The sequence below is a fragment of the Haplochromis burtoni genome, unplaced genomic scaffold (genome assembly GCF_018398535.1).
Source record: "Haplochromis burtoni strain Fernald_Lab_line unplaced genomic scaffold, NCSU_Asbu1 Contig_4, whole genome shotgun sequence".
In the NCBI taxonomy this organism is placed as follows: Eukaryota; Metazoa; Chordata; class Actinopteri; order Cichliformes; family Cichlidae; genus Haplochromis; species Haplochromis burtoni.
Genome location: NW_024582365.1, coordinates 1,376,119 through 1,394,102, shown reverse-complemented (window position 1 = coordinate 1,394,102; position 17,984 = coordinate 1,376,119). Strand labels below are relative to the sequence as shown.

The 17,984-nt window shown below is 39.3% G+C and overlaps 1 protein-coding gene across 1 annotated transcript; it reads left to right on the top strand.

Annotated features, from left to right (window-relative positions):
• Positions 1-1,114: 1,114 nt before the first annotated feature.
• Positions 1,115-17,872, top strand: cul4b (cullin 4B). The gene is made up of 20 exons (XM_005913157.3): positions 1,115-2,072; positions 5,674-5,789; positions 5,879-5,982; positions 6,068-6,137; positions 7,494-7,567; positions 7,657-7,819; positions 8,033-8,122; positions 8,547-8,629; positions 8,713-8,780; positions 11,530-11,648; positions 11,739-11,931; positions 12,012-12,116; positions 12,200-12,310; positions 12,422-12,507; positions 13,410-13,517; positions 13,606-13,719; positions 13,811-13,916; positions 14,008-14,180; positions 14,261-14,413; positions 16,733-17,872. Exons 1-20 carry the CDS (start codon positions 1,607-1,609, stop codon positions 16,826-16,828), a joined length of 2,598 nt encoding a protein of 865 aa, XP_005913219.1. The 5' UTR covers positions 1,115-1,606; the 3' UTR covers positions 16,829-17,872.
• The last annotated feature ends 112 nt before the right edge of the window (positions 17,873-17,984 follow it).

Genomic DNA, 17,984 nt, shown 5'->3' with positions numbered 1-17,984 from the left:
ATAATTTCATCTTGAATAATAAAATATTGTATCACAGATGTTTATCTGAACACCCAGAGTTTCTGCGCGGTAAAATCTATAATCAATATCGATTTTGAATACAGTCAAGTGTTTCTTAGTAAATTCTATTGGAAAAGTATTGCTGGTGCAATGGTTACTTAGCACTATCATTTCATAGCCAAAGGTTACTGGTTCAAATCCCATGATCATCTCAACTTTTTTTTTTTTTAATAAAATTTTAGTTTATATATACTTCACTCTGGTTACTTTAACATTCGCACCACAGTGCAAAAAGAACATTGTAGTTAAAATATTTAACTTTGTTAATATAAGGGGGACAGAAAATCAGGGAAGACAGAAAAAAAGAAACCCAAAACCAAAATGAATGAATTGGAAATTTGTACATTTATAGCCAGAAATATTGTGAGATATATTACAAAGTAAGCTTTTCAAGCCAAAGTTAAAGCTGCAAGTAAATACAAACCAAGATAAATATACAAATCCCTGCCCCTATAAACTGAGCTTTGTCTTGAACTAGAAGAGCTAATCAGAATCAGAATCAGAATCAGAAAGGGTTTTATTGCCAAATGTTGAGCGGGTTTACAACATTAGGAAATTGCTGCGGTGCTTCAGTGCAAACATACTGTTATAAATACTGTTATAAATTAAGCTTAAATAGACATGAAAATAAAAATGAGAATAAGAATTAAAAGTGCTAAGTAGATAGATAGATATATACATGATATATACATGAGTGCAGGTGGTGACGTCATTTCTAAATAAAGAAAAAATACCGGATAACAAAGAAGCAGAAGTTTGAAACTTATTTATCCTTGTTTTTGTTGATTTGTTTGGTTTTTTAAAATTGAAATTAACTTTATTACAAGTAGTTGACCATTCGAAACATATAGGGCAAACAAGCCAAGAAAATTAGTTGTCATGGGTCAAAACAAAAAAATAATAATAAAAAAGGTTGACTGGGTACAAAACCTTTTCATTCATCGATTGTATTATTTATTTATTTATTATTTATTTGTTTGCGTGACACTTACGTCAAACGTCGAGCCTGGGCGCCATCTTGTGGCCGAAACGGTCACAGCGCTTGGGTTGGTTTAGAAAAAAAGAAACACGCTTGTGCAAAAACTACTTTTGTACAAAGTACTTCCGGTGGGGTCACGGACTAGCTTTTCTGACCGGATTTTTCCCGTGTTCGCCGACGGCTGTTTTCCTCCCATGTGAGCGTGTTCTCGTAGTTTCTGCGTTTCTCCTGTAAATATTTTTCATTAACAGCCGCTTTCCTCAAACCGCTCACTCTCTGCACGACTTTACGACGCGCTTAGACAAGCGAGGCAAAAGAGGAAGCAATAGCCAACCATCTTTCGTCTCCTGCCAGCAATAACAAGACAGCGACGAGGCTAGGTTCAAGTGGAGCTTCTGTAGTTTGTGATTTATTGTCTGTTTTATACAGGATAGAGGACTTTGGTTTAACCTCTCCGCGTTAAGGCAGATAAAAGCTCTCGGACGCTGAGCTTTTCCCCCCTCCCGGCGACCCTGGAAGTTTCCGATCAGAAGACTGGCTGTTAAGAATTAGTATTCCCGTTTTTTCATGTTTCCAACAGGTTTATCTTCCCCTAATCCCCCACCACCGCCAACCCAGGAGGCTAGACCCGCGGCTACTGATGTCAAACCCGACAGCGGTAACATCACATCTACGAAAAAGAGGAAAATAAACGGCTCGGAGAGGGAAGACACTAGTGACACGATCTCCTCTTCGCCTCCAAAGACCCTGAATTCCTCCTCCTCCTCCTCCTCCTCCTCTTCCTCTCCCACTCCGCTGCACATTCAGAAGAAGTTGAGGTTTGAGGATTCAGTGGATTTCATTGGACTCGATGTGAAAATGGCTGAGGAGGCTGCTGCTGCTGCTTCGTGCTCCAATAACAAAAGCAAAGCCATGTTCCTGCCCGGCGGCGTGGGGCACCACGCAAACGGACTGACGAAAACTGCAGGATCCACCACCTTCTCCAACAGTAAACCCGGTGCTGCCAAGAAACTAGTCATCAAGAACTTCAGAGGTAGACACTGGTGGATGATGGGGTCCAAGCTCCTAAAAAGAAAAAAAAAACACACCTTAAACTTACAAATCCCTGCCATATCACAATGATATGGTCCCAGCTGGCCGACACATTTAACAGAGACTAGAGCTCATTTTAAACAGCTATCTATGAGTTTAATGCTTAAAAATTGTACCATAACATAGGACAAAGATATCACAGGCTTTGGCAAACTTGGGAAAAATGTGTATTTCCTTGATTAGTAATCCTGGTAACTATAAATAAGTTAATAAGTTCCTTTGATTTTGCTCAATCAAACCACCTGTACGGATAGTTTAAACCTATAAATGGGTTTCACTTGCCCCTATCCAAAATCAGGGGCTAAAGTTAAAGCTGCCAGATCTTTAAATATGCCAGATTTCTGGTAAACATTGCTGCGAGCTGACAGCAGCCATCCTCTCTTTCCAACAGCAGTACCTGCAGCATGGAGGGGTGAGTCTAAAGAGAGGGAAAGCATGTACTCCACTAAAATAATTAAATTGGCTTCTCTTTGTGGGGCAGTAACCGTCTGATCTGTTGGCCTGTTAAGTTGAACACTGGAGGACATTATCACTTGTTTAAGTAGAGGCCCATTTCCACTTACATACCAAAAAAAGAGGACTTAGGTATGTGGACATCCCACCGAACGACAGTTATTAATGACTGTAGGTGTAGCATGTTCTTTAACTGTTTTTTGAAAGTTTCATTTGCCTGAGCATAAAATATGTTTGTTTATAAAGTGGCCAGGGGAAAAAAGTAATAGTAAACATTGACAGACTATTATTGCAGGGTTCAATGCCATCGATGGGCTGTAAATAAACTATGTTAGGCCAGCCTCAAGTCCATCTGGGCCACTGGTGGCGTTTCTATTAATGGATTCAAGTAAAGTATTAGATCTGAAACAAAACAGTCCACTTAAAGGCTGTACGGCCTTCTGGTATTTTTATATATTTACCATTAGGTTGAAGGTGTTGCTTTTCATCACAGAGCAGTTGTTTGCAGTGGAGTGCCGTCTGTTCAACATGAGTGAAATAACAGCACTGACTTCTCACAGTCGTTGTTTTGAAATCCAAGAACATAAATCGTTTTTGTATTTTGTTTCCCAGAAGCTTCGGGTCTGATTATTCTTTAAAGACATCAGGAGCCAAGCAGTTTTTGTCCTCGGGCCATATTTTCCCTATGCGTGTAGTACCGTCATGTATGATAGGGGTCTTCGTTAAAATATCGATTAGTCTTTCATCAAAGCGCTTGTGTGGATAGTTTGAACTAAAAGTGAACATTAAATTGACCTTAGGAGTTATTATCTCGAAATCTTGACTTACTGGCTGAAACTAAGTTGAGAATTTTAAAGAACCCAATTCAAAATTTTGAAATGATAACCTGGAAGTGTGGCTTATTGATCCCTAACATAGCAATGTTTTTTAGACACAGAGACAAGCTTACTATACTTGTCTGTACTTAGGTGTATTCGATTATCGGCTTACACTTAGTCAAAACTAGGTGTAAATACATTCAAAATTTCTGTGTAATTGACTAATTCAAGACTTTGTCCTTAAAAAAAAAAAAAAAAATCTGCTCTTTGCTAATATGGTCAACACATGCAGCTGTTTAGTGAGACTGGGATGCCCACTTAGCTGTAAGTCAAGTGTTTTGGTCTGAACTCATAGAATTGTACCCCTGCCAAATAATCTAATAATATATATATATATATATATAATATATATATATATATATTATATATATATATATAGTATATATATAATATATATATATATATATATATTATATATTATATATTATATATATATATATAAAAACAGACTAAAACAAACACTGAAAATGAACTAAAACTAAACGTTCTCAAATAATAATAATGGCATACAGTCAAGCAAAGTGGCTCTGGAAACTAAGCGAGCTTAAACAAAAATTTAAAATGAAAATTCAAGATGGAATAAAAAGTAATAATAAATTAATAATAAGAATACAACACTGTAATAGCTCTGGTTGTCACCCCTTGATGATCTTTTCTAAGCCAGGAAAAACCCTGAAATCTGGGCTGCAGCACACGTAGCAGAGTATCAGTTAATTGTATTTTATTATTGCAGTCTGCAGGCTCAGCCCACACTGGATTACAAGACACCAGTAAGTAACCAGTGTTAGAGTAGCATCCTACCTTACACGTGTTAAACAAATAATTCAAGCTGTAGAAACAAAGGCAGCAAGTTTTAACCAAGACAAATATCAAATAAATAAATATTGTTCTTTTTTATTTTATTCAGTTTTTTATTACAGACAGTGATGCTGAGGCAACCAAGTTATCAGATACATTGCTGGAAAGTTTTTTTAAATACTACCCATTTTGTATATATGGAATATATTTGTATATATATTAGTAAAGATGTTTACTCTGTAAACACTGCGTCAGCCCTATAAACTGTAAACTGCGTTATTGATTGCTCACCCCAACCCATTTTTCTTCCATGAGAACAAAGAAATCTTCACTTTAAAGATACCTGATCTGAAGTCTTTAGGTTTGACATTTTGTTGGTGCAAATGTGTGTCACAGACCTGATGATACAATATTTGGCCGAGTGTCAGTAAACTGAGAAAAACTGAGGTGCAGTTTTTTTTAATACACTAAAATTCATATTGTGGTTTCAGCTTGTATGGTACAGTTGTTATAGATGGCCAACAATGAGTAAATGAAGACTGGGACCGGGTGTAGTATGTGGGAAAAAAACAGATTAATACTGCGATAAGTACTTAAACCATCTTTGACTTTAAGGTGACCAGACAAAAACACAAGAACAGCAAATCAAACCACAGAGTTAAAAAAAAAATTTAAGAAGTTTAAACTGTGAGAATCTTGCACAAACATTTAAAAAAGCATATTTTTTTAAAGTGCTCTCATGGGATGTCTTATATATTTATAAGACAGAAATGAGAGAATCAAGAGAAAACTTTAAAAGGAGTATTGCAGTGTGGTCTCAGCAAATGTGAAAAAGTCTGTTAGCGTTTGTCAACATGAACTGCAACATTTATTTAAATTAGAGGTACTCCTCATTTTAGCAACATGTACGTTACAAAGTATCACCGTGGCAACCTCGGTATTTTGCCCCAAAACTAAACCAGATTGTTTTCATAATGATAACGTTCTTTAAATGTATATTAAAAATAATCCGTAAAAATCTGTCATGTGTGCAACTTGAGCTGAGCAGAGTGAATCATTCTCCAAAACAAGAGTGGGGAAATGGTCATTTTGCGTGCGAGACCACATGCAGACGGACATAGAAACAAGAGAGGGACATCTGTGTTGAGGAACCCAAATTTGGTTGTGACTTATTTCACAAATGAGTTTATCTTTCTTGGTTGGTAAATGCATTTTTCTCTCACCAATGAAAATTCTGGAATTTAAGTAATTCTAGTTAACTGGGAATTTACCAAAAATAAGTTACAGTCAGTCTAAAAGGTTATCACAGACGTATTCACTTTCATTTAGACAGACTGATTATGCCTACTCATAATCAGTCCTCTAAGTATGAGTGAGACTGGTAACACAGTTCTGTTTTTGTTTTTCTCACAGAAAAGCCCAAATTGCCCGAGAACTACACGCAGGAGACCTGGCAGAAGCTGAAGGAGGCGGTGGAGGCCATACAGAACAGCACGTCAATCAAATACAATCTAGAGGAGCTCTACCAGGTATCCAGACAGACCCGCTGAATTCCCCCATCTGCAAACAGCAACTGTGCCGTTATCATTATTCCGACAGCTCTGTTTTCTCCCCTCAGGCTGTGGAAAACCTCTGCTTCCATAAGATCTCTGCCAAGTTGTACAAACAGCTGAGGGCCGTGTGTGAAGACCACATCAAGGCACAAATTGATCAGTTCAGAGAATATCCTTTCACGGTCTCGCTCGCTGAATCGCATAGAGAAGATGTTGTTATTTTGTGTCCACTGTTGCCTTAACTTTGTTCTCACGGATGCCCTGGACAGCGTGCTTTTCCTGAAGAAAATTGACAAGTGCTGGCAAGATCACTGTAGACAAATGGTATGTTTTATACTGTTAAAAACTGTTAAACAGCAATTTTTTAAAACTGATTTATAATAGAGTTGGTCGGGGGGCGAGACAAACTATTCTGGCTCTTACATTCCAAGTAGTGCAACTCAAATGCATCTGTCATTAGTCACCCTCCACCCCGGCCCTGTAAATGGACTGTTTTGCAAATATCACTATCTTGGGTTTTGTATGAGGTTAGTTGTGCAATGCCTGCAAGCAGCCAGTCCAGCAGAGTGAGAAGCGCTAGAGGAGATGGAAATTTACGACATTACTATAGAATATCTCAAGTCTGCTACCTACGCTAGTGTTTAAAGTTGAATCGCTACAGGGCATCCAGCTTGCTGGCGCAGTAACGGTTTCTTAATCACACACTTAATAAAGAAGCTGTTTAAGTGAAAGTGATCAGGTATCGAAGGAAGTGGGTGTGGTTCTGAAAACTAGCATAACAAGCATATGAAACTTCAATAATAGTAGGCAATTTACATACAGCAGTATGGAGCAGATGCATCTGTGCTAACTGGAGTATTTGACAGCGAAGAGAGAGAAACAAATGTAATGTAAAAAATTAGAATTTTCCTATAATGCCACCACACAACAGACCATCCAGCCCATAATGATAGTTTAGACATTTCGGGTAGTCAGCAGCAGTTAACCCATGTGTTCTCCATAAATTTACTATTTGCAGGTTATCAAATCCTTCCACTAACACTAATACCACAATACATTACTCTTACTGCCTCTGCAGTGCTCTTACTACTCTAAACAGTAAGAAGGATTGCACAGACCCACTTTTTAGTTTTACTGGCCCAAGGTTGTAATACCGTATTTTATTGCTCGAAGGATTTTATATTGATTGAAATTCAATCAGTGAGTTACTAACTGAACAACATATACATTTATTTGAGTATTTATCCTGAGCCAAGTTATGTTTGTCTCATATGTGTGTCTTAAACTTGCTGCCTATGAGTTATCAATTTGATTTGCTGTTCTCTGGTTCAGAATGAGCCTCTGGGGACAGACTATGCGCAACATTAGTCTGCTTGCAGCTAAGGCAATGAGTATAGAAATATGTGCACAACCTGATTTCTGACTGATTTCTTCACATCCTAAACAACACATGGATATTCAGGGAATTAAAATTCCCCCAAACTGAAAGAGCTAACGATCTGTTCTCCGTCTTAAAGTGATTTCTGTTCCATTTCTCAACTTTTTAACCACCAACAAATGAAGCTGCAACATCTGAGAAATCTCAGCAGGCTTTGTAGGACCTTTAAACTTCATATGTAAGATTGGAGGAGGTCATCTGAACATTGAAAGCGTGATTAATTGTGTATCTTTGTTCCACAGATCATGATTAGGAGTATATTCCTGTTTTTGGATCGCACCTACGTTTTACAGAATTCCATGCTGCCATCGATTTGGTGAGTGATCAGCCATGTTGTGGTTTTAGCTTCGTACTCGGGCTGATTTCTGTTTTATTGTATGGTGAACGGGTTGTTGTGGTCTTCAGGGACATGGGTCTGGAGCTGTTCCGGTTCTACATCATCAGCGATCTGAAGGTTCAGAGCAAAACCATCGACGGGATTCTGCTGCTCATTGAGAGGGAGCGAAACGGAGAGGCGATAGACCGCAGTCTGCTGAGGAGCCTGCTGAGCATGCTCTCTGACCTTCAGGTAATAGGGCAACTCTTCAAATAATAACCCAGATATTAAGTAGTGACGGTCTAAATGTGTTTTTGAAGATTGTTTGGATTTCCTCCGTTTATTTGAACCACAACAAAAGTGTGTTGTTTGCATGGCTCGCCTGCACACGGGTGTGATAAAGTGTCTGTTTCCTGTTGTCAGATATTTTTAATGAAACCTGTGTTCTGTCGGCCTCCTTGGCAGATTTATCAAGAGTCCTTTGAGCAACGCTTTCTGGAGGAAACTAATCGACTGTACGCTGCAGAGGGACAGAGGCTGATGCAGGAGAGAGAGGTGATTTATATAACCTCATACTCGGAACACATTCTTTTTATTTTGTCGTCTGTTATCCACGATTCATGGATCAGCTGACTAAACCGATTCTTAAAGTCATTAGTTTAGTAACCCATGAAAAAGTATATAAAATGTTCACTTTGCAACTGGAAGCTTAGTTTATGTGGATTTTTTGTTGTTGTTTTTTTATACAAAAGGTGAAGCGCAGAGACTTTGTTTTGCAAACGCTCAATTCTTATAGTTTAATTTGAAGAAACTGTAAGGAAAATGAAACTACAAACCTCTCTGTGAAGACTGCCAAATTATCCTCTATGCAAGAAAAACAACTTTTTATGATGTTATGTAATCTTTCGATGGGTAGTTTTCATCTGCATTACAGAATAAGCATTAAAAGCTGTGGTGTGAATGTAAATGTGTTTTTTAGGTACCAGAATATCTCCATCATGTTAACAAGCGCTTGGAGGAGGAGGCCGACAGAGTAATCACGTACCTGGACCAGAGCACACAGTGAGTGTCGGACTGAAGCATTCACTTAGCAAATAAACGGTGACAGAGATCGATGCGTAACCTGAGCTTTTTCCTCCTCTCAGAAAACCGCTCATCCTTGCTGTGGAGAAGCAGCTGCTTGGTGAACATCTCACAGCAACTCTGCAAAAAGGTAAACACTTAATATAAGCGGTCACTATATAATAATAAATTATTGTAAAACAAATGAGGGTTTAGCTTATTAAATGTACCTTTTTGTCATTGTTACAACATATTTTAAATTATGGCAATTTTTTAACAAGATTTTCTCTTCAGTGTGTCTGATCTAAGACATTTTTAGTTTCATATAATGTTGCATTAGTCTTTTTGTTTTTATGTTGTTTATATGAGTAGTAGTTCTCAAACTTGGACCAGTTCTAGGTCCTAAAAGGCTGTTGGGATATAAAGACAGCCTTTTAGCTCACAATATTTGTCAAATTTAAATAAATTACATAGGTAACAGACAGTAATTTCCATTGTGAAGAATTTGAATTAAAGTCAATGAACAACAAGGTTTACAAAAAAGCAGGCAAATCTTAAGTCCTCATTAAGGCAGATATCTAGTGGCCTGTAACTTTTATAAATGCAAAAACCAGAGTTTTTTGTTTAAGTCTCTTTGTCTTTCACCGCTTTGTATAGAAAGAGACCTATTGTAACTGTGTGCAGTGATTGTGATGCCATGGCTTCGATATGGTAGCTTCAAAAATGGGTACCAGGGGTCCGTTCTTCGTACCTCGCTTACTACATCCAAGATCAAATCATCACGCCAACTTTGAGCTCGCTATTCCGGTTCTCCGAACACACCTGTTGTTGACGATTAGTATAGCTGGATGAAGTAATGTGAGATCACTGGGTGGCTTAACAGGGGCTACGCATCGATAGTAGAAACATTGTTCGGCAACCTTTTGATTGGTCGGCGAAAATGTCGAAGGAGCGCGCTCGGTATTTTTCGGCAGCAGAGCAAGAACTCTTGAGTGAGGGATTTCAGGAGTTTCAGAGTTTAATTAAAACGCAAGGGAACACTGCAAAGGCTGCAAAAGCAAGGAGAGAGGGCTGGCAGAAAGTTGCTGACAAATTAAACTCGTAAGTAATTTAATAATAATAATAATGATGGATTGGATTTATATAGCGCTTTACAATGCCACTATTCAGTCACTCTCACATTCACACACTGGTGGAGGCAGCTACGGTTGTAGCCACAGCTGCCCTGGGGCAGACTGACAGAAGCCAGGCTGCCATATCGCACCATCGGCCCCTCTGGCCAACACCAGTAGGCGGTAGGATGAATTTATTATATTTTATTACATTATATCCTCTTTCACATTAGAGCCACAACAGGACCCACTAGAACATGGGAACAAGTAAAAGTGAAATATAAGAATATTCTACAGAATGGTAATATTTATCACTTATATTGCTTTTAGTCTCTTGGAAAGAGACCCTGAAATAATCTGTTTGTTTGTTTATAACAGCAACCAAGCAAAGGGCAGAGCAAAAAAAGACAGGTGGTGGTCCTGCACCCCCTCGTCAACAAGTTGGTTAAGTAAATAATACCCTCACGGGAAAATCGATATCTCTCTATGAGCACACTGTCGCGCTGAGCTAAAGGATCCTGTCTGTCCCGCAATATACGCTGAATTCTGAGGACTCTCCTTATCAATCTTGCACCTTCCGCAATGGGCTGCTTGCGTATACGGACAGGACATGGCTGCGACAGGCTTCCCAAATCCACCTTCGCTTTTATAGCCGTGGTCTCTCATCTTGATTACACAAAGTAATTTACTATTATTACTCTAAAATATGAATTACATCTGAAATAATCAAATACATGAAATAGAATGATTAATAGTACATTTCCCTTTTTTTTTAGGAAATGACTTGTATGTATCTGTGTGAAATCAATGAAAGGATCAAGTACTGCATTATCTTTAGTTACATTGATATCTTTAGTGGTAAAATATCGCTGTTGCTTTCGTATAAATGAAGCGGACATACCTGCGTGGCCGCGATCTAATCCTGTTTACATAAAGTAAGCCTGCTCCCGAGCAGGTTTACGCTTACGGATCTGTTGCTATGACAGCAAGTCCCGGATGAGCTTCGGAGAACCGAACGATCCAAGATCACGCGAAATCGTCAACAATCAAATCCAGCTAACTTACTTAGCGAGGTACGAAGAACGGGCCCCAGGTCTATGACCACTCTGACCAATCAGTCAGTGTCTTCAAAACAACATTCGTGCATCTAGATGGCAACAGGACTATCACTACGCAATTGAATAGAGGCAAGTTAGCAATTGCATGCAATCTGCTTGTGATAATACAGAGATGAACTGTGATAAGTTAAGAGGGAAAAAATCAAATCTGCTGTCGTCTACATACAAAGAAAATCGTATTCACTACTTACATTCAGAGTTTAGCCAGAACATCATTAATTTAAAATAAAAATTCCTTAACAAATAGTTCTCTAGTTACTGCAGCATGGCAGTTTAAATGCAGAATGACATCGGTGCTGAGGAACTTTGATGCGGAATTCTGGGAATATAACCAGAATGCAACCAGTTAAGTCGAGTCCTCTATTGCAAATAGATGGACCTCAAGCGATTTTCACTCATCTGCGCAGACTGACTGATATTGATTGCAACATGTTTGCAATCTGCATGAAAAATTAGACTGCAGTTATTTGTAAACCTTTGGCAATCAGTCTGAGAGTGATTGCAATGAATCCAGTCAGTGGGAATGAAATTAAAGTCAACCTGCTGTCCTAGTTTTTTTACTCTTAGTGAAGCATAAGTGACTGTTCTGGAAGTACCTGATATGTGACTGTCTTGTCTGCACCTCATACTGAGTCTTGATTGACCTCTAGCTGTTATTTGAAACTTGCAGGTCTGACCAACCTGCTGGATGAGAACAGAATTCAGGATCTGTCTCTCCTCTATCAGCTCTTCAGTCGAGTGCGTGGTGGCGTTAGCGTGCTCCTGCAGCACTGGATAGAATACATAAAGGTATGGCAGCTTTTAAATGAAAGACTGAAGAGAAGACAGAATCAATTCACTGTTTTAATTGTTTTTAATGTCTTGAAAATACAAATTCAGGCTTTTGGAAGCACGATCGTAATCAATCCGGAAAAAGACAAAACCATGGTGCAGGAGTTGCTGGACTTTAAAGATAAAGTGGATCTAATCATCGACGTGTGTTTCATGAAGAATGAGAAATTTGTTAATGCCATGAAGGAAGCTTTTGAAACATTCATCAACAAACGGCCAAATAAACCTGCAGAGCTCATAGGTCTGTAACTAAGCATGTTCCCCATTCATAACTGCCACACAGTGAAGAGAAAAATAATAACAATCAACATTTCTCTATAGCAAAACATGTGGATTCAAAGCTGAGGGCAGGAAACAAAGAGGCCACGGATGAAGAGCTGGAGAAGATGCTGGATAAGATCATGATTATCTTTAGATTCATCTATGGTAATGTTTACTGTAACAGTTGTGTAAGTACAGTACTTTGTCCTTTGTGCGGCCTTTATTGTGAGACTTTGATGTCCTTGCAGGAAAAGATGTTTTCGAGGCGTTTTACAAAAAGGACCTGGCTAAGAGGTTGCTGGTTGGAAAAAGTGCTTCTGTTGATGCTGAAAAATCAATGCTGTCAAAGCTTAAACACGGTCAGTTTTCATAGCTTAGTGCCATTTCTTAGCACGTGTGCACACAGGCGCTACATGATGGAATCCTGACAGTGACTGATTGAACTTTGACTCACAACGTTTGTTTTTCAGAATGTGGAGCAGCGTTCACCAGCAAGTTGGAGGGGATGTTCAAGGACATGGAGCTTTCTAAGGACATCATGGTGCAGTTCAAACAGGTAACACTTTGCCTACACAAATAGGCAAAAATGACGTTATGGAAAAGGTTTTGTTTCACATTACATGGTGAAAAAAGACAAATCTTTTCATTGAAGTTTTATCAAAAAGAAAAAAATGGCCGACAATGCAACCAAAGTGTTAGCCTACCTTTGCTTTCCCTGAGGGCTTGAAATATAGACATTGTAAATCAAAAAGATGTAATTCAACTGTCAGCATAACATAAAACCTGGGGCTGAGAACAGTGTCTGGTTTGCACCAGTTCTCCAGTTAAACAACGTGTTTCATGGAAGAGGTGTGAGACAGTAGGCAGCTGGCTTAATGTACGTTTTGTTTTGTGGGTGCGTCAGAAAGACATCCATCAACTACAGTCAGCCAGGACAGATGTGCATATAAACTCTGACGTATTAAAAATGCAGACAACAAACTTTCCCTGCTATTGATGCAGAATTAATACATAAGGCGCACTGAATCGTTTTTTTGAGGGGGAAAAACTGTATGTATAAAGATGAATAAAAACTGAAAGTATTAACATTAAAGTATTGCAAAGTATCTGACATGTATAAAGGAAACAGAGCGGGAGGATGATAAACACAAATAGAGCCATTTATGATAGAAGTATCTCTGTAATACCTGGTTACTAAAATAGCTCTGTAAACGAGGGTTTGGTGAAATTAGTTTCCAGTGTTGTAAAATTCAGTTTCTTCATATAATTACAGTCTGGTTTGATTTTCTGTCTTCAGACTTGTGTAATTACAATAAAACTGAAAGGGTGGACCCTCACCAACACTGCCTGTTTTCAGTCTAAAATCCTGCTGTTGGATTCAGTTTTCTGCTAGTTTCAGTTTGCTAAGATTAAAACTTCTTTGTGGGTAGATAAACTCATGTCTTTGTATTTCTGTAGTATATGCAGTGCCAAAACATTCCCGGCAATATCGAGCTGACAGTGAATATCCTCACTATGGGCTACTGGCCAACGTACGTCCCTATGGAAGTGCACCTGCCACCTGAGGTTAGTCCTGAGCAAATACTGAGGGTTGATTTTGTACTTTTCAATATAACGAGCGTCGCTTTGTAACACCTCTCTTATCTTTGTCCAGATGGTGCGACTGCAGGAGATCTTCAAGACTTTCTACCTGGGCAAACACAGTGGCAGGAAGCTGCAGTGGCAGTCGACGTTAGGCCACTGTGTCTTAAAAGCTGAATTTAAAGAGGTTTGAACTCTTTTCTAAGAATGACCTTGTGTGTTTTGCTCACTCAGTGAGGCAAGTTTAATGCTAATCGTCTTGATGTTTCTTGCAAAAGGGCAAGAAGGAGCTGCAGGTGTCACTTTTCCAAACCCTTGTTTTACTGATGTTTAATGAGGGAGAGGAGTTCACCCTGGAAGAGATCAAAGTGGCAACAGGAATAGGTTAGTATTAACACATTAAAGCACTTTTTCATGAAGAAATGGCATCCTCTATTTTTTTCCCAGCCACACTGATCTTTGGGCCTTTCCACAGAGGACAGTGAGCTACGGCGGACTCTTCAGTCACTTGCATGTGGTAAAGCACGTGTCCTCACCAAAATCCCAAAAAGCAAAGATGTAGAAGATGGGGACAAGTTTTCCTGCAATGACGACTTCAAACACAAGCTGTTCAGGATCAAAATCAACCAGATCCAGATGAAAGAAACAGTATGTTTGCTCTCACCGTATTTTTCTAAATTATCTTTCAAGGATCGGAAAATTATTTTTAACTCGCCTCTTTTACTCAGGTGGAGGAGCAAGCCAGCACCACAGAAAGAGTCTTTCAGGATCGTCAGTACCAGATCGATGCTGCCATTGTGCGGATCATGAAGATGAGGAAGACTCTGACCCATAATCTTTTGATGTCTGAAGTGTACAGTCAGCTGAAGTTCCCCGTCAAGGTGATAATCACAACTGATTTTCTGTTTTGTTTTTTTTCTTTTTACCACTCGGTCGTAAACGCTGATGGGGAATGCCATCACCAGGTGCGGACACCGAAGTTTGTGAATGTGATGACTCGAGTATGAGTCAATGTAGGGCTTTAAAATTGACACCATAAGTGTATCTACGAGCTTGACCTCAGGTCAAGTTTTCTGAAAATCTTGTGAATGCAATAACTTGAGAACGTAGGATTTTAAAATTGATACCATAGGTGTAACTACTACAAGTCTCAGATGAATTTGAATCTCAGTGACCTCGAACTGAAGGTCTAGTTTTCTGAAAATCTTGTAAATGCAATAACTTGAAAATAAGCCAATTTTAAGTTGATAGGTGTGTCCACTAGGAGGCTGAAATAGCACTGGTAGTTGCCAGTATTTTTAACATACAGAAGGACTACACTGGGTTTAATGCATGATCTAGTAGTAGAAATAATGAGAAGTGAATGTAGCTTTTGAAACCTTCCAAGCTGTGGGGCTTCCTACATGTGAATATTGTATTGGGTATTCACTACTTTCACTTACCATTTCAGTCCCTCTCCTTTTTCGTCTACTTTCAGTCCTCCAGTAAAGGAAGTTTCTTTCATTTGCTGGACAGACCCCCGCTCTTCCACTGTCAACAATTTCAGCTAAACTAGATCTAACCAAAAAAAAACCCACTAGGACTTGGCCAGACAGCAGTGACGCTTCGGCGTGACAGATTGCTGATTCGGTTTAAAAGTTTGCTTGGACATGATAGGGGGTGACTTCAGTGTTTACCACAAAGAGGAAGGAGTGGGGAAAATAGTCAGAGATCAAGAAGCCAAAATGAGAAGCCGAGATAGTGGCTGCATTGAAAGTTTCACTTCACGGCAACGAAGTTCTCTGTATTTTAACACGTTTGCTCTTCACGTACAGGATAAAAGATGCAGTCATGTGAAAAAGTTTTCAGGGGACTCTCTCCATTCCTATAAAGATGCACTTTTTCACATGATTGTCAGGTCACCCATTGGTTTTGAGTTTTGCATTTAAAAGCTTTAACTTTGGTGTTTTTTGTCCACTGTAGTGTTAATTTTATTCTTTTTTTTTTTTCATAAGAACTATAAGCTGCAGCCATATGCAGTACGGGTGTGCCGCACTGACACAAATAGTTCTACATGAGAATTTTTTTGTTTGTTTATCTACAAGGCTGTAAATCTGTTTTTAATGCTGAAAAGTTGGGCATTTTAAGATGTGACTCTATAGGAATTGGCTTGCTTTGGGTGCCAGCCTCAGGTGACCACTAGAGGAACTGTACAGTCTGGAATTTCCATGGTTGTTTTTTTTGTTTGTTTTTGTTTTTTTAAAGAAGCAGCTACGCCACAAACAAGAGTGTCAAGAGACCAGTTGTCTCACATGTTTTTGATCCTGCTAAAACATGGGGTGGCTGTAGCTCAGGCGGCAGAGCAGGTCAGCCACTAATCAGAAGGTCGGTGGTTCGATCCCAGGCTGCCTCCTAGCTGCATCCTTGGGCAAGATACTAACCCCATGTTTGCCTACTGGTGGTGGTCAGAGGGCCCGGTGGCGCCAGTGTCCGGCAGCCTCGCCTTTGTCAGTACGCCCCCTACAATGTAGCTTGCCATTGCCCGTGTGTGAATGTGTGTGTGTGTGTGAATGGGTGAATGACTGAATGTAGCTTTGGGGTCCTTAGGGACTGAGTAAAGCGCTATAGATAATGGCTCTGTGTGGGAACAATGTTAGACGCTGCTGTTACGCTGTGTTGACCAACTTTAGAATTTAGAGTTTTAAACTTTGGCAGTGTTTAATATCAGCATCCTCCAGTGCAGGGGTCCCCAATCCCAGTCCACGTGAGCCGGTGTCCCTGCAGGTTTTAGATCTCACCCTGGGTCAACACACCTGGATCACATGATCACATGAAATTACCAGGCCTCTGGAGAACTTCAAGACATGTTGAGAAGGTAATTTCTCCATTGAAATCAGCTGTGATGGATCAAGGACACATCTAAAACCTGCAGGGACACCGGCCCTCGTGGACTGGGATTGGGGACCCTGCTCCAGTGTAACAGCGTGTATCAAATAGGGGGGGAAACTAACAAAAAAAACTATAACCTTTATGCAGGTCTAGAGGAAAAGGAGAAGGTGTTTTAATTTACTTTTTATTTTATGATAAATTTTGGGAAGACTAACATGAATCTGCCTTTTCACGTCTGTTTTTTTTCTATATCACACCTCAAAATATAGCTTGAAATGCTGGCATGTTTTTCATGTTTTAACTCGTGCCTCCTGTCTGTCCTCTCCTCTCAGCCTGCTGACTTGAAAAAGAGGATAGAGTCTCTTATTGACAGGGACTACATGGAGCGTGACAAGGAGAACTCCAACCAGTACAACTATGTGGCTTAGATGAAAGAAAGGTGGATGCAGGTGGTCCAGTCAGGATGAAAGCCGTTCTGAGTGCTCGGTCTCTTAAATCGTCTGCTCCAGTGGATGTTATCCATTATCATCTTCAACCCAGCGACCGACAACTGAATGGCTATAGCTCCACAGGGTTTTTCGTCAGGGTTCTTGTGATCCTGTGGACTGCATGCCTATTGAAAAGAGAATATTGTCCATATTTGTCAGTGCCTCTGAGAGAGCTGGGACAAAGAAGACACACAGATATTGTTCAGTTTGCTCTTTTTTTCTTTTTTTTTTAAATGGAGAGGAAAAGTATTTATTTTCAAACTTAGATTCTTCTTTGTCCTTGGTTTGCATCAATATGCTCTTTGTTATCAAGTCACAATTTTTTTTCTTCCTTTTTGTTCATCCAGTATCCCAGGCAAATGCTAACACACCTAACAATGCTCTAAATGTACCACATGTTTGAGAGAGAAAAAAGGATAAAAATTAAACCGATGCTTGTTTCTTCTGTCAGTGTCAAAAGTGGGACTAACATTTAAAGTAGGGAACTGGTAATTTTGGGAATTTCTGTGGCAAATGTGTGATCCTGCATCAGCAAAGTTTTACAGTTTCAAGGCCATGTAGCCCAGTGATATAGCGATGTTTGTAATCACACAAAATGTGCCAAAAATGGAGCACTTCTTGTTGTTATAGGCTATAATGAAGCTGCTAAGGCAGCCCACTTGTATAAGTAAACACATTTAAGTTTCTCTTTTGCTTTTTCTTTGAAGGTCATTTTTGTACATGCACCACAAAGCATTTTAAATAATCTGACATGGCAGTCCACTTTGTGTTAGGTTTTTGATGACCCTTAGTAAAAGCACAATACGATGAGAGTCCACATTCAATGTCATTACTACACACTTTTTTTCTTAAGTCTCCCTATCAGGCTTACTGAAAAGTGGATGGAAAACGCCTCAACGTATGAGGCAGACAATGATTGATCAGATATGCCGTTGTTTGTATGAGTCTGTTAGATTTCTTCAGATTAAAATAACTGTTTCAGTGGGTTATGTCATGTTCAATCACTGGGTTTCAAACACGTGTAATTATATTTAGGGTGACCAGATCCCAACTATTTCAGCGTATGACTATGTGAGACTGGGTACTAAAGCTGGAA

Coding starts and splice junctions, on each gene's coding strand:
- cul4b (XM_005913157.3), top strand. CDS start 1,607: ATGTTTCCAACAGGTTTATCTTCCCCTAATCCCCCACCACCGCCAACC. Junction 12,117..12,199: donor TATCTTTAGATTCATCTATG/GTAATGTTTACT, acceptor ATGTCCTTGCAG/GAAAAGATGTTTTCGAGGCG. Junction 14,414..16,732: donor AGCTGAAGTTCCCCGTCAAG/GTGATAATCACA, acceptor CTCTCCTCTCAG/CCTGCTGACTTGAAAAAGAG.